Source organism: Cygnus atratus, chromosome 11, assembly GCF_013377495.2.
Source record: "Cygnus atratus isolate AKBS03 ecotype Queensland, Australia chromosome 11, CAtr_DNAZoo_HiC_assembly, whole genome shotgun sequence".
Lineage (NCBI taxonomy): Eukaryota > Metazoa > Chordata > Aves > Anseriformes > Anatidae > Cygnus > Cygnus atratus.
This window is the reverse complement of record NC_066372.1, coordinates 6489873-6512575: the sequence shown is the minus strand read 5'-3', so window position 1 is coordinate 6512575 and position 22703 is coordinate 6489873. Positions and strand designations below refer to the sequence as shown.

At 38.4% G+C, this 22703-nt stretch overlaps 1 protein-coding gene across 2 annotated transcripts in view; it reads left to right on the top strand.

The window, feature by feature from the left end:
* The window catches only part of RORA (RAR related orphan receptor A), a 377529-nt gene that overhangs the window by 255063 nt on the left and 99763 nt on the right, over nucleotides 1-22703 (top strand). For both annotated transcript variants that reach the window (XM_035554008.2, XM_050712977.1), the window contains exon 2: nucleotides 9437-9466. In XM_035554008.2, coding sequence (XP_035409901.1) covers nucleotides 9437-9466 — 30 coding nt within the window. The remainder of the gene's footprint in view (nucleotides 1-9436; nucleotides 9467-22703) is intronic.

Sequence of the window (22703 nt, the reverse complement as noted above, 5' to 3'; positions counted from 1 at the left end):
TTGGTAATGAGTTTTTGAAATCACAGTGATCTTGATGGTCTCTATTTCAAGAGAAGTGAGTGTCTGACTAAGACCAAAAAGAGGGAGAACACTTTGATATAACAAACTGGCAGGGCATGTTGCAGCACACTTATGAACCAATTATTTTGCATGCCAGCTTTGATTTAAACTCATGTCAGAAAGAGGATAGATGCACAGATTTAGAATTGAAGCTCCTGAAATCCAAAACACTTATATCCTTTGGATTTGTTTTTGGACTTTGTTTTTATTTTATAGGAAGAGTTATATATACACAGTCATTTAAAACTATGTATATTCCCATGAAAGAGCAGCTCAGAACACGACCCTGTATGTTTTCCTTCCTTTCATCTGAGGAATCCTTGGGGTTCAGTGTCAGACTGACACACAGAATCAACCTCATGCTGACAAGTCACTTTCATTTTGAGTAATGTGATATTATATGGGGTTTAATGCAAATAATTAAACTAGATGGAAATTTGGATGATGGAAAGAATGGAATGTTGCATCTAGTGACACTTCTCCAAAAGAAATGCAAAGAAATGGTACACAGTTGTATGAGACAGACCTGAACAAAGATACTCCCAGGGCACGTACAGACTTCAGAGATCTGTGACTTTTAATTAGCCTAGAACAAGCTACTACAGAAAAGGCGGCAGTGTCAGCTGTATGTACATAGAGCAGCAGATGGTTTCCTGTACATGCTTTCATTCTGTAAGATTTAGAGTATCTGGTGTGGCCTGTTAGCGCTGTTTCAAATAGGTTCTATGATATCAAGCAGTGTATGGCACAACGTGCTATGAGCTGCTCAGCAAGATAGGGTTTTGTGATGAGAAAATACTTGGGTTTTGTATTACTGAATGCTGGAGGCCTGAATCTGAAATGATTCATTTCACAGATGAGCACGCTACATGTAAAATTAGGCAGCCCATTGCAGCACCAGCATTCACTGGATGTAGGTTCAGAAAACATACTAGATCAGTAACTCATGAATTAAGGAACTGAATTTCTCTTCTTGTAGCGTTTTCTAAATGCATACAGATTCCAGAAGAAACTTTTACTCTCATATTTATGGATTTTATAGTCATACTGTGTTCATGGACAACTCATAAACAGTTTCTTTTTCTGGTCACAAAAATACTGAGAGGATTTCAATGATAGTCTCCTGCTCTCCAGGAGACAATCTTCTGTGCTCAGCATTAGCACAGAAGACAAATGGATGTATTCTTTACAATATTTTATTGCAAGGTATTATAGGATAAAATAAGAAAAGTAATCTAAAATTGTATCTTAAAATGTGTTCTAAATAAAAGTCCAGTATTTCCCTTCCCTGATATAACAATATCCATCAGATCATTTTAAATCATAAAGATATATTTAAAATATTCTTTAATATGTTTAAATATTCTTTAATAGATTCCTAGCATACAGAATATAAGTAATGACTGCAGCTACACGTTTGATAGTTGTTTGGTTTTGTTTCGTATTCTGTTTTGTTTTACATACGTGAAAGCATTAGCAGCCTGTATGCAGATGTTCGCGTCATAGCTACCTGAAGGCACAGAACGGGGGCCCTGAGGCTTTTTTTACCTCTTGTCTTGAAGAACTGCCTTGAGGTGAGAATTGGTCTAGTCGGGACTGGTGCAGCTTGCAATTTTATCACACGGTTGCTGTCTCAGCCAGTATTGCAGCTCCTGGACCTCTGTGTGGTAGTTTCCGTTTTGTTCTGAGGATGGTTGAATGTCCGTATACCTGGAGAAATGAGTGAAAACTGTTGGCCTGATTTAACATATGGCAAGTAGCTGCCACCCTCCCACGCATCCCCATGCGCATGTGCCAAACTTGCTGCTTCTACGAATGTGCTGTTCGACTCTTGCTGATGTTCAACCAGTAGGAAGTTTGCAAAAATGATGCTCACCATATAACAGTTTGTATCAGCTGAGATATTTTCTTTGTCTAAGATCACATGAAGCAGAAAGTAAATAGAGCAGTAGTCTGTGAAGCAAATGCTAGAAAGGGCCAGCCATAAGGACTGATTCCCCTCAGGAAACTACACATATTACAGAGCTTCTTGCCTGCATATCTGGTGCAAGTTAAAAAATGGTTCCTATTAGCATGCTGATAGGACAGATCCTTCAGATGGAGGAGACTCTGTTCTTTGAATGTCACTGGGAGAAAAAAACAGAGAGCTTACAGCAGCGGTGTCTGCCATACTTCTGGCAGTATTCTGCTATTGTTGTTAAACTGCATAAAATGATGACTTACATAAAGGCTCACAGTTTTAAGTAAATATACAACATTAGAAACGCCTGTGACAGTTTTTAGGAAGTGCTGGTTTTCTTTACAATTTGTAGTTTACTTCCAGAGCTGTAGTGGTTTGCTTGGATTTTTGAAACTTCGTACATTCAACTGGATTCCATCAATGTAATTGTGTTGCTCTGCAAGACTATTTTTAAATTCTTAGTTTGTGATTTGTTCAGTCAATTGTAGAATTAAGTAGTCATTTAAACAAAGCTCATTCAAAATTTTCCTATAAGGACTCCTGCTGGAAATACTCTTTTATATACCGTTCTGAACTGTCTTTGACTTTTAATATGTGAAATACGGTGCAAATGTGGAATGGATACTTAGCCGGTGCTGTAGCTGTATGTAACGCGGTGATGTTTGTCACATAAGAACATAATGGTTACTTAGAGAAGTTTCTTCATCTCTTTGCTCCTAATCTAATCAAGTGTTTGTGAGGATAAAAGAAACAGAAGTCAGAGGGACCTTCAGTGAGGCTGTAAAAAAAAAAAAAAAAAGTGGTTAAAGATCATTTACTTTACAGCCAAGAGTCTTGTTCATCCTTGTCTCACATTTGTTCACTATTTCATCACACATCAGGAAGAAAGAAAAAGCACTTTTTGCCATCAGATGATGCCATCTCCTAGTTGTGCAATGGTGCCAACTGTTTGTGTGCGAGGGATCCAGGCGTAACAAGGTGACTCTTCATCAAGCATCAAACAAGTATTAAGCTCAGGTTTCCGTACAGGTAGGAACAGATTACTTACAGCAAGTTTACTTGCAGTGAGTTTGATGTGGCCAGTTGTCCAGGATGATGATATGGGGGAAATAGTTTGTTTAATATTTATCATAAATGAGAAGTTAGTATCTCACTTTTAGGCTAACAGTAAGTGGGTCTATATAGTTATCTTGGCTTTAAACACAGAAACTTGTATCTTCAGTTTCTTTCATGAAAAATTCTTGTTTCGTTTGGAGTAATTTTGGCGCTAGAGTAATTTCGTTTGGAGTAATTTTGGCGCTCCTGATAGTGCTATTTTGTCTGCTGTGAATACTTTGTAACTTTGAAAGAATTATAGTAACTTGTAATTTATTTTCACAGATGCGTTTTAAGGGCCATTGGTCAGGGGAGGCTGTATATATACACATATATACATACTGAAAAATATATACATATATACATACTGAAAAATGAAGTCATAAAATGCTTAGACGATGCAGGAAGTCAGTTTCAGAATCAGGAAGCCAGTCTCAGCTGCAAGGGCTAAAAAGGTCATCTATCAGTAAAATAAGGATAATACATTAAAGGGGCGAGGGGGGAGGAGGAAGAAGAAGAAAACTTGTTTTTTAATCTCTTTTCCTCAAATATCCTGTATCCATATTTGAGCAGAAAGTAAAAAATAAAAAATAAATAAAAATATGTAGCTAACTCTGAAATAACCATATGATTCTAGGAGTAGGGCTAGAAAAACTCAAAAATAAAATTCTGAAAAATAGGATTTAGGTATAAGAAACAGCTGTAAATCTTAGGAAAACAAGGTTTTTTTCTTTTTTTTCTGACTGAAACATTTAGGTCAGTCTTGTTTTCTAGGACCTTGGTGTATTCTCGTGGACTTTATAACAGACGCATGATCTAGAGCTGACTGAAAAACTTGTTTCAGATGGTGAGCTCTTTCCCAATCAGTAAAAGCTGTGAATAAGCCTGGGAAAAAATGGATTATTATTATTTTATATATATATATATATATTACAGTTATCATATTCAAAGTGCTTATAAAAAAAAAAACAACTTTTTTTTCCCTAATTGTAGAAAGTTTCATTGTTCTTATAGTCCTAGTGCATAGGTGCTGTAGTTCTATAGTACCTTGTTTATGTTGTCCTTGATCCTTGCTACCATAGCACATAATTTGTTTCTCTTTTGAGTGAACTATAAACATTAGTGTCCATTAACAATTTTTGAAACAAACTGCTAAAATTACTTGGAGCACTTTCAGTAATATGTGCTGATCATCATTAATGGCTCTTTTGTCCTAGACAAGGACACTGTTTTGCAACATTTTCTTTGGTTAAATCCATCTGAGTTGTATTTTCTATACTTGTATGCACATTAGTTTTTACCTTGGTCGCTATAGACAGTGCCTATAAAGACCACAAAGCTTCTTCAAGCCAGAGATCCATACAGACTTAAAATAAACCCTTTTTAAAGTTTCTAAAAGAATGAACTCCTGTCTGAATACACTTAGATCTATTATTCTGCTTTGGTAGCTTCTCTGCAAGTGCCCAAATGTTACATATAATCTTCCACCTTAATTGCTAGCTTTGTGTAGTGACAAAGTAAAAAAGAAGTGGAGTGACAGGATGGAACGCAGTGGGATCCAAGCTTGTAATACATTTTCTTCCTGATTTTACACAGTGTGTTAGGCAGGAGGCATAGAGTTTAAAATTTTAATCTTTTTTTCCAAAGATTTAGAATGTGTCACAAAAGCGCTAAGTTCCAGAATATACTAGAGCCACAGTCCTGGCTTTCGGGGAGGTTAGAAGTAAATAAAATATTTATACACACACACACAGACACACACACGAGAAGCATCATATACGTAGACAATCTTACAACCATATACTGTCATCAGACTAATGAGAATCACTTGATTTATGGCACAAAAAGCAAAGCAAACTCTACAAAAGGAAGGAAACACAGTGGCGTTTAACATATGCCCTGAAGATTAGTTACTAGGTTTGCCAGCGACACATGCCTTTATCCATATAAATTTCTGGGGAACAGTTTTCCTGGAGGTTTAAGAAAATTGCTCTCAAGAATATCCTCCTTTGATATTTTGCAGAGTAATGTATTCTGCCAGACTGGGGACTTTTTCCTTATCATTCTGTACATCAAAGTATGTTTTCCCCTTGAAATACAGAAAGTTGACAACTGTACAACAGCAGCAGGGATCTAGGTTCAGAGTAAGCAGCGTTTCGTTATGCCTCTCTATTTGGATGGGAAACTGTGAGAAATAGCTTATGATGTATAAAATATCTGAGTCTCTTTTTGTACTTGAAGACATTGTTATCTCTATTTGAAGTTGGCTAGTGAAGGTCAGTCAGGCTAACCGCTTGCAAAAGAATATCCTGTCTCTGTTGGTAGATACTCTTTTCAAAGTTCATTGCATACGGAAAGCTCTTTTTGTAAATATCACCCATCATGGCAAATTAAATGCAGTAGGCGGGAGGGGGAAAGGCAATGTGGTATGAATTCTTTTCATTTAAAACAATTGATTGTTATTGCAAAGAGCACTGCATAGCAACAATGAAAAGTGTATCTAAGAAGTTAATTTGTTTAAGATTTGGTGTTGATCAGGAATGTCAAATTGCATTGCTGAAGTGATAATTTCTGTGATAACTGTAATACTGAAACTTTCACTCACTGATAACCACGGCAGTGATATATTGTGGTAATTTCATGACATTTCCTTTGCTTTACTTTGAAGTCTAGTTGGTTAAGTCAGGAAGTCTTGCTGCACTGAAGTTAGGGTTGTTTCTTGCCCTGTTTTATTTTATTTTTTATTTTAATTTTATTTGTTATTTGTTATAGTATCAAAAGCTGGCAGTTTAGGATAGTGCTAATAATGACAAGTGGTCACACATTACTCAATTATGTCACTTTTTGAAATGATGCCGTATATAGGAGGATAAACTTTAAAAAATGGGATTTTACATTAAATCACGTTATGAAAGGAATCAGCAGGTTGTTTGCACTCCACTCCACAAAAATAAATACATCTTTGTCTTTCAGCTGTGTATTAGGTTTTGGTTTTATTATACAATGTCCGCTCAAATCTACAGTCCAGTCCCAGGAATTTTATGAACAAGAGTAATCCAAGTGAATCGTGCCCAGTCCTTTGAAGAAAACTGCTGAGTACGTTGAACTTGCAGAATTAGCTTCTCAAGAGATCCTGTCAATTTCAAAAGAACTGTGGAGTTGTCTGCGTAAGACCTGTAGGATACAACTCCCAAGAAAGGCATACAGACATTTATGTAAGTGGGAGTTAGCACAGACCAGAAGGAAGCCAAAGCTCATGCAACTCCCCTTTCTTATGTGAAGTAGCTTTCAGACTGTTTTTTTCGTAAAACAGTAATTCCTGGGAGATGATTATACTTCTCAGATGTTCTGACTGGCAGTCATCGGCCTCCTGCATTAAGGCTACAACAGATTGCAATGAGGTAGGAATTCATTGCATATTTGGTATTTAAAGCACTAGCTGTGGTGCATCTAACCTGAGTAACTGTTTGGATATGCCAGTACTTTTTTACTTACATTTTCCAGTTGCTTATAGTTACTGGTGTGACAGGGAAAGCTTCTTGGAAATTCATAAATTAGAATCGAAAGTTAGACTAATTTTAATGTAAGTGAAGATTCCTGATTAATTTAAATCTCTTGTTGTTGAACTCACTGGCAACATTTATCCTGGTTCCACCAGATCACAATTAATCACTTACAAAAATTCAATTCAAAGCAAAATACTTTTTTTTTTTTTGCTACATTTAAAAGCATAATTATGATGATGATGTAAAAAGAAAAAAAAAAGAAAAAAACAGCCAAACCCTACTATATATTGTTATAAAAGGTTATCTAAAAATATCTGCATAAAACAGCTAAAAGGCCTTATCAGATGGTAATCAGTAATTATTGTGGAAACATATGATTGGAAAAACCCACCACTCGTTTCATATTAAAAAAATAAAGTCAAAAAATATAAACGCTAATATTTCCATCACTGTTTCATGTATGGGGGAAAGTAGTCCCTCAGCCAGTGAATACAGCTAAGTCTGTTTTGTGCTGTGGCAAATCCCATTGTGAAGAGGCTGTGAGTAATCAGAAGTGACAGCATAAGCACTTTCTGTTCAAAGTGATTTTACAGAAAGCATTATTTTCTGAGAATAGTACACATATGGCTCCCATAATGCTGAAAGAGCACTGACGTATCAATTCATTAGCACTGGTGTTGGGAAAGGAAGTTTTGCAAATGGTGTTCAGATTAAAGACCTTTTCCCTCTGCATTTCCTATTCAGTGAAATGTCCTTAAGATTGTAGGAGCTGGCCAGGCAAGCTAGGACAGGGGCAGGTACTTCTGCCAAGGAAGTACTGGGACAGTTCCTCACGATGAATGCTGTGGAGAGCTGTGCATGCTCTTCAGCAGTCACGCAAGAAGACAGGGAAAATGCTCTTCCTTAGTAGAAGAACAAGTGTTCTAATGACAGCTGTCATTTCAAATTCAAAGAGTAAGGCAGACCTTGAGAAAAAACTGGGGGGAGGGCTGCATATGGCAAAAAGCACACTTTATCTGGCCTTTCTCCGGCTTTGCCTTAGTTACCTCATGTCTCTGCTTTTTCTCACTCCTGTAGTAACACTCACCTCCTTGATGCATCCAGCTGGCCAACTACTCTGAGCCACCCAGGCATGACTGAATGGGAATGAAAATCTGAGAAATCTGGCTCTTACAAAATCCTGATTTACAGAATGAATTTGCAGCCTGTAGTAGCTACTTCTGTGACTGAATGGCTTTCTTTCTATTATGCTTGTTTTCCTTTTGTTCTTTTTGTTTACCCTGGCTCTAGGGTTTCTAGAATGAGGAATGGGGAGGTTTGGCTGGGACCTTTCAGATTTAAGTCAATACACATACGTAATCAAAACCTGGTAGATTTTTGTAAATTGCTTCCCAGTGTCTGCCATTTACAAAACTACTCAAAGGAACTAACTGCCCAGAACCTTTTCCCAAAGCCTGGAGACTCAGCTTCTATTTGGAGTGGAAAAGAAAGGTTCCAGTGCTCACACTCGCAGAACTTGGTGATTCAAATCCAAAAGGCCGATAGCAATACAGATACAATTAAACCAAAAAAGAATCTCATGACATTTATGTTAACTTGATATGTAAATATTTGGTTGGCAGTATGGATTTAGATGTATACCAAAATCAGGATTACTTTGAAAACTGTTGGCTTTAGAAGTAAGCTCTATAAACTTGCAGATAAAATGTCTACATTCTTCTGACTCCTTATAACTTATTGCTGTCTCCCTGAGATGTTGCACGACAAAGTAAAAGGCCTGAAATAGAAGCCTACTTTTTCCATAGTGATTTGTTTTTGCAAGAGGGTCGTTAAAGGAGAAGGAGGTCTCTCTCTTTAATAAATAGAAAGCCAAACGATTCCAATTCCAAAATTTAATTACTGGCCTTAATCATAAATGAAATATTTCAAATACTTGTTCTGCTTCCAGTAACTTCTTACTCTTCTCATCAAATTCCCCCCAAGGAAAGTGAAGCTTAAATTCTGCAGAGTCCGAGTACAGCACTAGTTACCTGCTAAAGTGAAAACAACATTGTTTGTATTCAAGCATGAATTCCAATGACATTTAACAGAGTTAATTTTATCTTTATTTGGTATTATGAATTTTGCCTCACTCTGTTCATTGTGTTGCTTTCTTTAAAATGCCTGGCACTAGACCATCATTGATGATTGCCATCACATGCCCGTCTAGTATAAAAACATCTTTATTACTTCGGAAAGTATACATTTAACAGTTTGGAGATACTTGCATCTAGCTTGGAATTATGGCAAGTAATGCTCGTATCAATGAGAGAGCTTTTCATTTGGTTTCGATGAGCATAGGCCACAGCTGGCAGTCAAAGAAGTACCAGAACTTAATAATGTAGCAAATAAATTGTACTGTTTGCATCTGTTCTGTCTGGGTAGGTTCATCTGTGCTATGTCACATGAGTGTGGTAAAATTGTTAACCATGTGAGGTAAGATGGATCTTCCATAGTGTTGTCAATATCCTTGGTTTGCATCAGCTTCTGTTTTAGAAGAAAGTCAGGTAGATAAACACGCCAACAACAAAATGTAATTGCTATGTGTTGAAACATTCATTGAGGAGGTGTAAAGAGACAATGTAATATTAAAGCCTGCATGCAAAGAAGGGAGCTGCTTCTTGCTCTGACAAAAAAAAAAATCATTGCAATTTTCATTCTTCTTTTGTAGTGGCAGCTGTGTGCCTGTAATAAAATAGTTTAACAATGAAATAAATGTCAAAAGAATTTACCCAGTGGTCATTTTGCTAACATTGGAATCGTTTCTTCCCTACAGGTATTTCTGTAACAAAGAAGACTCATACATGTAAGTAATATCTTTTGATTTGGTTTTCTTTAATGAATGGAATTCATGTTAAGCAATGCTGTGTCTCTGCTAGGTGTATGTCTTGTCTTGAGAAGGCTCCATTTTAAAAATGCTGGTAGGTTTTCTGCTTTAGATTGGTTCCAGTCCTGGCCTGAAATGTCATCTAAATGACTATACTCCGTGTGTGTGTATGTGTGCACGCGCGTGTACGTGCGCATATGTGTCAAGGCCAAGGGCAGGAAAGGAAATATATGAAGACAAAAGACAGAATTCCTTGTTTTCTAGTACGTGTACCTTACAGCTAGCTGGTGAGTAATATATCTAGAAAACACAGGTGGTTAGAATGGTTATAATTTTCTATGTATGTTGTATTTGAAACAGTATGTTTTTATGTGAAACATATCGTTTCACATAAAAAGAAATTATTTAATTGCAAGTCTTCTGTCCCTATGTGTTAATCTGTAAGATAGATCATTCTGTGCTTGTGCCTAAGGAGTTCTTGATGGAAATAAGATGGTTATTGTTTTGCTCTCAACTATATAAACAGTATAAAAATAAATGGCAACCTTGGAAATGGATGTGGATGCATGCATTTACTTACATGTACATTTATTCTGAATCCTCTTCAAAGAAAACATTATTGGGAATCGGATCTCATCTACTCTGCAGTGAGTTAAAAGCACAATGCCAAGAAAATGTTACAATTTGTAGCTGAAGGAGGTATGTTGAGATTCTTCTGATACTGTGAAGGTTTTGAAATCTGGCAGTGCAGGAATTGTGCTTGCCCAGGATCTCAAATAGCAATAGGTTGAAGTTGAAGCTACTAGTCCTTTGAGGGCTTTCTAACAAAACAGGTGGTAGGCTGCACAAAATTTACGAAGATTTACAATGCATTTTAACAGAGTTATGCATTTTAAATATGTTCACTGCGACTTCATAGGCTTAAAGTGGTCGTAAAGTGTCTTATGTTAATATTCTTATTTCATTCCTGTTTTTAAAATATTCGTGTAATGAAAAATCTGACTTGATATTGTATGCCACTTGTGAAATCGCCCAACAGAGATTTTTAAAAGTACAGTTGCTTGCTATAAGAGTTTCAAATGAGAAGTTGATCGGTGTGAATTTTGAAGCAAATGTTAAATGTCGCCAACCTTTAGAGCATGATAGTCCTCTGATTAGGTGGGCTTGCTCCTTAATGTATTCTTAGGGTCAGCTTCTGTTTGGGTGAATGCATATATGGTTTCCATCAACCATACTGAAAGCTGCAGATAGGTGTCTGAGAGCAGAATGTGACCCTTTTTAGTAAATATTTGAGCTCATGCTGACTGAGATTAACAGTACAGGAGACTGAAGTCCTCTGTATATCCGCAGGCCAGGCATTGTACAGACAGCTTCCTTGCACAGCCTTGCCCATGAGCTCAACCCTGGCCTGGAGCGACCACCCTCTCTAGAGGTGGTAAGTAACTCAGTATTTGTGCTAGCTCAGGCTTGGGCCTCTCTTGTATAGAGGCTAGTGACTGTACACGGTGGTGTGTAACACTCCACCTGGAAATCAGCTGAAACCGCCCCATATGTTTTGTGAATGGCAGTGCCATTGACTGACCTGCTGTAAGAGTCGTGTCTCCAGTTCCAGTATTCAGTAATTGTTGTGGGCAAAATTAAATAGTAACCACAGATCTAAAGAGCACAGCAATGTTGTCAAGCCCTGCCAGCCGTGATAATACGTTGTCATCACAGCTATCTCAGTGGATGCTGTGCTTGAGGTTCATTATAACAAAAAGGTGTATTCATCAGATCTGTTAGGTGGTTAGCTGCTATTCAATAGGTATGGCCTTGAATCTAGTGAAGAAAGAAGTTAGGGTCCCAGCATCTTCTGTCATCTTCTATATTAAGTGAGAACTATGTTTATGCTATTCTACAGGAACTGTCTAAGAGTAGTTCCCCAATTTGTTAATCAATTTTCATGCAACTGCTGAAGCATGAACAAGAAGGTTCCCTTAATAACAGGAAGATGAGCTTGCCCGTTAAGAAGGGATTAAAATAGAAGGAGCAATATGCTGTAATTGCCATAATGAAAATGCAGGCTACATTTGCTAGCAAATCTATATGAGGTTTATTCAGCTCTGGTTGAAAGTCTTTTAAAATACATTCCTGTTACGATAAATTCTTATAGAGGAGGAATTGATGTAAATTGTGCATGTTTGGTATTTTGACAATATGCACCATAAACATTTTTTCCTTATTACTTAGAAAAAAAATGTTGAATACAAAAAGTAGATATCAATATTCGGTTTTGGAATAACTTGAAAAAAGTCCAGTTTTACATAAAACCCTAAATGCAAAGATTTTGATTAACATCTGAGTTGTTGAGTCATAGAGCTCAACAACTGCAAGTGACAAGCAGAATATTTTCATGTATCAAGTCTCTGTATCTAGAGTTTACCTATCACTCTGCATCAGCATATATATAATATATCCAAAACATGGTATGTGGAGTGGGATTTCTACAAACAAATTTCAAAAACATTCCCACAAACACTTTGTGAAATGTATATGTGTTGTCTTTATTACTGTTTAGAAATCTGGGTGAAGTACTCATATTCCAAGTTTACCATGTACAGCATCTGAGGATGTTGACTGACTGTAAACTAGCACTTATTTGTAACAACCTTTCAACTTAATTACTGAAGTATGATGCTAGAAAGTTTGATATATTATGCACTTTAAGGATTGGATTAATCCTTTTCAGACTTCATCCGAATAGCCATTTTTATAGTACGGGTTTTGAAAACAGTGATGGTTTCAGTCCACTACCTAAGTTCTTCCTGGTTTTATTGTTTGAGATTTTGGGTATATTTTATCCCCTTCTTGGCATTAGTCTTTGACAAATGTGCTCCGTCAGCTGAAGTTGAACTAGGGGGCTGCTGACTAGTGAGTGCTTAGGTCATTTCTGGATGAAATGTAAGTTCAGTATTCCTGCACATGCACTATGATGTTGAAAAAACATAGATCTCTCATAATGTAACAAGCTAAATGTAACCCAAGAGATTTTTACTCTGCTTGATACAACCAATTTTATCCAAGTATTGTTTCATTTGCTGCTTCCCTACATCCTCTCTGTATCAGAGTTTGAACGTTACGAAACCTGCCATTTTTAAACAGGGAGTGCAATACTGCTGCTTTCAAGCAACACTAATGAGAATAAATTTTGTCCACCCAAAAATGCAATTTTTCACTCAGTGGATTAAACAGACTTTAGAAGTAAAAATTCTTACCTCCTGTCTATTTGTAGAACTATTCTTTCTTGGGCTCACATGCTGATTTGTTGTTATCCATCCTATATAACCTTTAGACCAGTGAAGTCAGATATTAGAGGCAAAACCCTATCCCATCTTCTGTACCAAGGGGGACTTTTGGTGTTGCAGTTCTCTTTTGACTGGAGAAAGATATGACTGACATTTAGATTCTTTTCCAGTCGTTTAATTCAAACTAATACTCATAATACAACTTCTTCCTCTCATGTTTCATGGTCTGAATAGACAAGTAGATAGCTTAGATACGTAGCTTTAGCCTTTTCACAAATTCAGACAGGTGTCATTGCATCAGTGATAATAAAGATCTGAAATTCTGGGGGAACCAAACACTGCAAAGGACCATCAGCCATGATGTTTTCAGTATTTCACCTCCAGCATCTTAATCTTAAATCTTGCCATATTTCATGCAATGAGTGTGATGACCTCTACCACACCCCTTGTGTCTCAGAACTGTCACAGAAATAAATCACCTTCTTTTTCTTCAGAGCACTTTTATATTCTAGACATTGACTTTCTTAGAAGAGTTTGACGTGACTACTATAAGAGTGAGGAGTTGTTTCCTGCTTATGTACCCAGAAGGCTAGCACTGTAATGAATCCTTGATCTTAGGAATCTTCTTTCTCTCACTATTTGAATTTCAGTGAACCCCAGTCAAAGGCTTCAGAGGAGTTTGATTGTGTAGCTGGAGTCCATGTCTGTATGGAGATCCAGGTACATTGAGTTATTTGCTTACCTGACATTTTTAAGATAGAAAAAAGCACCATGTATTGTCACAATTTTCTGTCTGTCTTCAGAAGGCCATACAAGTACTCCCACAGACCTCTGGAGTAAGCTCTTAGATTGGTACAATGTTGTGCAGCAAAAAAGAATTAAGACCCCTAGCCTAGTCCTGCTGACATACCTGTGAGCAGAGCACGACTGAAGAGGCAGGGACCTGTTTGGGGCTCTCTAGCATGGACCGCATTAACCCAGGTGCTACTTTGAATTAGGGACAGCTCGTTGGGTTTAACTTTTCAGTGAGAGTACACCTACAGATCACTGTCAACATACAGGTAGCCCTTTGAGAGCTAAGTCCAAAACTCAGCAGCCTACTTCATGCACTTAGACTATGTCATTATCATTTGGAGAGAAAAAGCATGTTTCTTTTGGCAGTCCCAGGGGTGGATAGCGAAGTACCTCAGTTCCTGTACTTCAACCAGGTCACTTTTCAGAAAGAAGTGAAATTTAAGATGAAAACCTACCAATCCAGTCTGGTCCTCTTGTGCCTTTGTGGGTAAGGATTTACCTCATTGGTAATGGATTTTTTATTATTTTTTTTTTCCTTTTTTTTTTGACACTGTTCTCTGCTGAATCTCTGTCTCAGAGTCAGACATGAAAGGCCTCTACAAAAAGATGCATCTCATTCTCTGATCAGCTAAGCTGTTGGGAAGTTCAGCTTCATCTCAAACACGTATACAGAATACCTTTCTTCCTGAAGTAGAATTAGGTCAGGACAGCTATGCCTTCACAGGACCTGGTCAGGATTGGTGTGAACTTTCACATTGCACAAAGTTACTGTCACCTACTCCCTGAACTACCACAAGTTTTGACAAGTTTTGTTAATGTGTGATACTGGAGAAACCATGCCTTGCAATTATACTTATCAGATTCCATTATGATATGTACATAAGTAAGAAAGTCACTATTAGTGATCTATGGACTAATTTGTTCATCCTTTATTATCTCTACCTGTAATACAAATGTACTTTGTATTATATTCAATGTACTTTGGTATTGTATTATATCCAATGTACTTTGGTATTATATTCAACACTGTATATTTTATATTTTTATAACCCAGGGTATAACCAGATTTAAGAAACAATAGTTTTACCAAAACCCTCTATAGATTAAGACTCCTTTGTAACACTATGCAAGATATTTGTCCTTTATTTCAGACTTTGGAAATGTTTCCAAAGCTAGCCACTAATTTGAAAGACAAGAACTCCGAATGGAGAATTAAGTAGGGAGTGTATGCTTTGAATCTTTTTCACCAAACAAAAGCCATCTGCAAGAAGAGCTGGCATCTTTGTTGACAAAGAGTGGAAGTAGACCAACCCCTTCTGCTATCTGACGGGATATCTGCTCTCTGGTGTGGTATTCCACACCAAGCACACTGCCTTCATTCCCACATCAAGCTCTGTATTGATTCCTGTACTACTCTTGTAGTAGGCCTTAGTCTAGAGAAGTATCTTGAGTCTGTGTTTTAATGAGACTGAAATTCAGGCTAAGTGGTCAATTCATGTTACAAGCTTACAGTGCAGCTGGATTACAGGTTTGATTAGAGAGCATAGGGAGATAAATTTGGCTTTTTGTTAGATAAGCTCAGATGTTGGACTTGGCATAAAGTTCAATAGGTGTTTCAGTAGGTACCTATAGTCCTGATAAGTCCCTGAGACTTTCCGGAGCTTGGAGTGCTGCTGCTGCACCACAACTATCCCAAAAAAGAGTGCCTTGTTCTTTAGGTGTAGGCATGCTCTAAATACTGTCGTGAGCAGAGATCCCTTCCTAAATGAGGTCCTTCATATCTCCAAGTGGTTTCTAACAAGCAGTGTTCTTCTCTTAGCACCGGAGAGGATGATACAGGACATGAGACAGCTCTTCTGCTTTTAAGATGTCCAAATATCCTAGAATTGTTTTTCACCCAAGTTCTACAAGCATATTAAGGTTTGCAGCTTAATTGAACCCAAGACCTGAATTTCTGTTTTTCTCTAACTTTATTTTCCTTGTTACCAGTATGGTATATGACCAGTAGTCTCACTGCTAATGATTTCTTGAGGTGTGTTAGTTATTCTGTTTAATTGCATTAAAGGGAAAATAAGTTTGATTTTTTTCCTGATCTGGTTTATAATTACTACATGAGTTGCACAGTCTACTTCCTGTGTTTCCCAGCTGAAGTAAGTAAATGACACTTTTCCTCACAAGATAGGAGGCTGCAGAATATTGATGGTTAACAGGATCTGCTGTTAGCGCCAAGGCCTAAAGAGAACAGGTGAAAACTAAACCCTGTCCCCTGAGGCCAGTAAAATAGCTGTTTGGTCCCCTGTGTGTAACCTCCTAATAACTTTACTGGGCAGCCTTAAGATCCCTTGGGGGCCTCTGCAAGAGCACTCCCTCTCTTTGCTCAGATAGCTTATTAAAAATGATTTTATAATGAAGTTGCCTCAAATAGCAGCTACTTTCCTACTTGTCCTTGAAGCACTGTTTGCCCTGCTGAAGAATCCTAAGACAACTATCTAGGGCTTTTCTCTTGTTCAAAACTTTTACTGAACTACTGCTATACTTGATTTTTTTTTTCCTGTGAGCCAAAGAAAACCTGTTCAGCATCAGCTAGATACTGTACCTTTAATTCAACTTTGAAGACACCCCTATAAAAAGTTTGTTTTGGGTGCTGTCACCATCGATCAGTAAGTTTTATTCCCTGCCACACAAAATACTATGCCAGTGACTCGTTTGTCACCTGATAGAGAATGAATGTTGCTTTCTTGTTCTAAATCTGTTTTTGCACTTTGGGTATTTTACAATGCAACCACTGTGAAAACAAATAAGAAGTGCTGTTGCTTACAACTTTCTTCTTTAATATGTGGATCACCCAGGCTGAACAAAGTACAGTGTGGCATAGTTTGGCTCTGAACAGTCTGAGTCTAGGTAGCTCTAACTATACATACTGAGGAATATCAACACACTGAAAGCCTTCTGAGCACATACTTAGGAACAGGTTCCTAAGAGATAATTATCCTTACTAAACAAAGATGGTCATGCTCTCCAAAGACTGATTCAATTTCTGCTGAAGTTAAGGGGAGGCTTCCTCTCATTTCATTGATGTGGGACCAGACTTGGTGCAAGACTGGTCCATCTGATTTGAACTGTTTCTTAAAGTCACCCTAGTCTTTATAGAAAGGTAAGTCTTTGTTTCTGTGAGTGGATTGTCACTAAATACAGCAAGGTATTTGGTTTTGCACAACTATAAAATTAGGGTTAAAATATGATCTTTGGGTCCAGTGTGTTCAAAGATCAAAAATCAAAGCCTTTTTCCTAAGGTACATGTTTTATTCCTCTGGACAATAGCACTGCTACCTTTCTTCAATACAGTGAGAAGAGTCTGTCCTTAGAGCTCTCTGCTCACAGTCATTTCATTTCATGACATGGTTTCTTATAACACAGTACTACATTTTTGTTGTAGTAAGGCTGAATTCTAATGATTCTAAAGCAAGCTGTCATACGGACTTCTCCAAGCTTGGTATCTGATCCCAAAAAAACACATTTAATTATCTGAATTTTGAAACCAGTGACTGATTCCATCATTCCTAATAGACTCGTTTATTTGACAGTGCATTGCTAGACTTTTGCAGTCACCATTCTGAAACAACTGTTGGAACCTGAAAAGGACTTTTTAATCTACATTGATGTCTAACCTTTTCAGGACTGTAAAAATATTGGAAGCTCTTGCAGCTTTTCTCTGAGAAGATCAGTCTGAAATTATTTAAAATTTTAACCCCAGTTATGGACAGTTTCATGCTGAAAACATATAAGGCAGATCTTTATGGCAGATCAGTTAGTCACTCTAACTCATACTGAATGGCTTGTTCTTAAACTTATCACCAAATGGTGATATTATGTGAAACCACTATTTTAAAAAGTCTGCTAAAGTAATGAAGTATAGTTGGTAATGCTCACCTAAAAAGGACAAAAAACCTCAAAGAGCAGTGTGGGTCAGTTTGAGGAACTCAGGTTTGGAGTTGAAAAGTATGAATGGAAAGAGATTAGCCTGAGGTTGAATAGAATCCTGATGCAAGTTATGGTTAAAAAGGAGAGTGGGTGATTCTTGGGTTTTATAATAATTGAGTAATGGATCAAAAGGTAGTGGCAGATACTTTGGGTCAAGTTTCAGACAGAGTATATAAATGCTGTCTGTATTTGCATTGGTAATTTGCATGAGAGCTGGAAAGATGGTCATCAGCTTACCTAACTGATGATGACGTAGAAAATGCATATGCAAAATTCTTCAGTCAGCCAGAAGACTAGTTCCAGAAAACGTGGTGCCTGGTGTTATTTTAGGATAGGGGAGTTGTTTAATTTCCTATTGTGTTTTAATTTAAAACAGCAGAAGAAATACAGCTGCTTTCATGATACAACGAAGCAACACATAATTTTTCTGTAATGCCATAATGATTTCCATTCAATCAACTGTATATACACTATGAAAACATAGTTAAAATATGCATGATTTTGCAAATACAGATGTGCCTATTCGTACACATTGAAATAAGCGTCACAATATTGAGATTACTTTTTGCTAAATATATTTTATATGCGCATAAAGAGACAGAAAAAGTCAGTAAGTATCAGAATTACATCCTCCAGTCTGAACATCATTCAATTCCAGTGTGAATATGTTTCGGTACTTTAACTCATGCAATTGTAAGTTAAACACCAAAGTTGCACAATCTAGATTTGGTGTTGAACGCCGATGCAGTCATCTTGCCTTGAATTACTGTATTGTCTGGTTTTGGGTTCACTGTTCGCTTTATCAGATTAGTAGATCTTACCTAAACAGAAACTAGGGGTTTAAGGGATTGCATCTGGGACTTCAGTAGGCTTTCTGTCTTTAACTTACTGCTATTAGTGGTAAAAAACATTGACTTGAGCGGAAATAGAACCGAACCTTCAGTGAATTATTGTAAAAAACAAAAAACAAAAACAAAAACAACAAAAAAAAAACAACTAAGCAGTATATTTAAGATGTGAAGTGTTAACTAGACTTGAAGCCTTGGCAAAGAGCTTGACAACTTTGCTGCAAGAACTAATGCTGTTATGAGATCTTTTTGCTATCTGGTTTAGCTTCCACTGTGTGTGTAAAGGCTTCTTGCTTAAGGTTAACATACGCTATCAGATTCAGCAAGCTGTAACAATATGACTTGCTGAACAACAGAGCAGACACACCCTTAAAGCATATTTCCTCTCTTTTTTTTTTTTTTTTGAGGTATTTACCACTGACTTCAAAAGCCAGTTCACAACAGTGGTGGTATACTTGCAGTTTTCTGGAAATTCAAATTAGGCTTTACTTAATCTCTGTGCAACAGGGGAAGGGAAACCTCTGGTTTCAGAACGCCAGTGTATTACCAGAGCCATTTTGTGATTTCCTTTTAGATAGAGTCATCAGTTGATAACCATCCTTCCCACCAATGTTTGTCTGAAGAAACTGTTTTCTTATCTTTGTTACTGTTACCTAACTGATATGTAGGTGTGATATTTGCTGGCTGCAAAGACAGCTTTTACAGATAAGGCACGTTTCCTGTTTAAACTCTTAACATTTCTTTCACCCCGACCCCTTTTTCCTTTTCTCCCCCTACACTGCCAACTTACTCCAGAGTTATGGTCGTTGAAATAGAAGTGGAAGTAAAGTGGTCATCCAAAAATACAACTTTACATGCTGTTTAAGGACATAAAGAGCACTAAAGCTTCATTCAATCTTGTTTTCCTGTTGAACAGACCTTCTGATACTTCGAAAAATATTTCACTGAAATAGTTTGTTTTTTTCCAGCAATTTTCACAAGGAAGATTTAAGAAAAAAAAAAACAACACCTCTTTAACACAGTGAGTTGTGAATAGTCCTTCACATGAGATGGTGATGACTTGGCTTTAAGAGCTGGGCTAGAAACAAAGCAGTGAACTTTATGTTTCCATGTCCTGCTAGAGCAATTTCACCACCTTTCTGTCAGCTGTTTTGAGAGTAGATCTTGATACAAAATCCTGTCCTTGATGAAGTGGTAATGTACGTTCCTGTAGAATATTTCATCTTTGACAAGTTCATATTTCAAAATGAACAATGTCACCAGAAAATCCCCAGCTATTTCTAACAGAGGGAACTTTAGAAAACAGACACAGAGAACCTTGACCTGGGAACATAGGATTTGCCAATTTAGTAATATTCCTTGTGAAACTAATACCTGTAATTCCCAGTTTGCCAGGAAAATTCCCTGCATATTAATTTGCTACTTTTCATTGTCATCAGAAGGGAGGTTGTATGATGGTCGCTTGAGGTAGGAGCCTATTGAGTTTTTTGTAGACTGCTTTCCTCACTCCAGTGTTAAATCAGAAGTTAGACTGTGGTCCGGCCTGGTAAGCGGTATTGCATTCTGCTAAGTGCCAAGCTAAGATGGCTTATATGTAGCTACTTACGTTCTTGACTCAAGCTATTGAGTTCCTTGTCTTGAAATCAAATCACCAAGCTGAGAATAAGAATGTGATTGATATTTTACTGTATATCCAGAATAATCAACAGAAGACTATCGACATATTTATTTCTATTGTAAAATGGATGGACGTAGGTTGTCCATTAAATCTTTAGTGTTCTTCTGTGTTAGAATTGGCTTACATATATTAATAGTGGCACTTGCATGGTAAGCCTCCAGATTATGCTTCATAGTGCTCTTTTTGAGAACCAAAAGGTCTATTTAGCAGTAATAATTTGATTAAGTGTTAGTTTGACATGGACTGCCCCTGCTGGTGGGATTTAGGCAATTGCTGAGAAACTTTGATATCCTCTACAAAAGTTTGTAGAACTAGTATAATTCCATTCTTCCTCTTTCCTTTCCTGTCTTTGTGTTAATCCCACCCAAATCTTTCTCCTAGGTACTTGTCATTAAAACAAAGGCACTACCTCTAAATAAATTAACTGAGTGCAAATGTAATTTGCACAAAGCAAAAATAAATAAATAAATAAATAACCAGTATGCTGGTTTTGAATAACATACCCCAAAATAGACATTCCCTTTATTAGGTTAGTTCATTGCTGTATAAAAAAATAAATAAAATAAAATACAGAAAACGTTTTTAATTGAGTATTTAAATAGTTTTAGCACAAATTAGTCTTTTCTCCTTTTAGTTTCTATTGTTTTCCAGTTTAGAATCACTGAATGGTATAATAGACAGCTCCTTCGATGGGTTTTGTGTGTTTGCCACACATTTGCTTCCAAATAGTTTTGAGGTTAGATTTCTATTATGATTGCTGTTACTCTTAGAGCTTGAGAGAGAGAGGAATAAAAGGAAAGGAGAAGCAAAAAGAAAAAGGAAAGGACTCAGTTACTATTGTCCAAAATGTTATGTGCAGATCTGACATATTTGCACCTGTTAGGTAAGAAGAGACACTGAAGCTTCAGCTGAAGTAGGTGGTGACCAAATTGTGCATAAAGACACACAGACACAGACACACAGATTTCTAGGTTGGAAGAGACCTCAAGATCATCGAGTCCAAGCTCCGACCTAACACTAAGTACTCCACTAAACCATATCGCTAAGCTCTACATCTAAACGTCTTTTAAAGACCTCCAGGGATGGTGACTCCACCACCTCCCTGGGCAGCCCGTTCCAATGCTTAATAACCCTTTCGGTAAAGAAGTACTTCCTAACATCCAACCTAAAACTCCCCTGTCGCAACTTTCGCCCATTCCCCCTCGTCCTGTCACCAGGCACGTGGGAGAACAGACCAACCCCCACCTCACTACAGCCTCCTTTAAGGTAACTGTAGAGAGCGATAAGGTCGCCCCTGAGCCTCCTCTTCTCCAGGCTGAACAAGCCCAGCTCCCTCAGCCGCTCCTCGTAAGACTTGTTCTCCAGACCCCTCACCAGCTTGGTCGCCCTTCTCTGGACTCGCTCGAGCACGTCCATGTCCTTCCTGTAGCGAGGGGCCCAAAACCGAACACAGTACTCGAGGTGCGGCCTCACCAGAGCCGAGTACAGGGGGACCATCACTTCCCTAGACCTGCTGGCCACACTGCTTCTTATACAGGCCAGGATGCTGTTGGCCTTCTTGGCCACCTGAGCACACTGCTGGCTCACATTCAGCCGACTATCAACCAATACTCCCAGGTCCTTCTCGGCCAGGCAGCTTTCCAGCCACTCATCTCCCAGCCTGTAGTGCTGCTTGGGGTTGTTGCGCCCCAGGTGCAGGACCCGGCACTTGGCCTTGTTGAACTTCATACAGTTGACCTCAGCCCATCGGTCCAGCCTATCCAGATCCTCCTGCAGAGCCTTCCTACCCTCGAGCAGAGCGACACACGCACCTAACTTGGTGTCGTCTGCAAACTTACTGAGGGTGCACTCAATCCCCTCATCCAGATCATCGATAAAGATATTAAAGAGGACCGGCCCCAGTACCGAGCCCTGGGGGACACCACTTGTGACCAGCCTCCAACCAGATTTGACTCCATTCACCACAACTCTCTGGGCCCGGCTATCCAGCCAGTTTCTAACCCAGCGAAGCGTATGCCAGTCCAAGCCCCGAGCAGCCAGTTTCTTGAGGAGAATGTTGTGGGGAACGGTGTCAAAAGCCTTACTGAGGTCAAGGTAAACCACATCCACAGCCCTTCCCTCATCCACCAAGCGCGTCACTTTGTCATAGAAGGAGATCAGGTTCCTGCCTTTCATAAACCCATGCTGACTGGGCCTGATCGCCTGCTTGCCCTGCAAGTGCCGCGTGATGACACTCAAGATAATCTGCTCCATGAGCTTTCCTGGCACTGAGGTCAAACTGACAGGCCTATAGTTCCCCGGGTCTGCCCTCTGGCCCTTCTTGTAGATGGGCGTCACATTTGCTAGCTGCCAGTCGACTGGGACCTCCCCTGATAGCCAGGACTGCCAATAAATGATGGAAAGCGGCTCGGCCAGCTCCTCCGCCAGTTCTTTCAGTACCCTCGGGTGCATCCCATCCGGCCCCATCGACTTGCGCACATCCAAGCTCCTTAGCAGGTCGCCAACCATTTCCTCATGAATAGCGAAGGCCACATCCTGCTCCCCATCCCCTTCCACCAGCTCAGGGCACTGGGTATCCAGAGAACAACCGGTATTGCCGCTAAAGACTGAGGCAAAGGCAGCATTAAGCA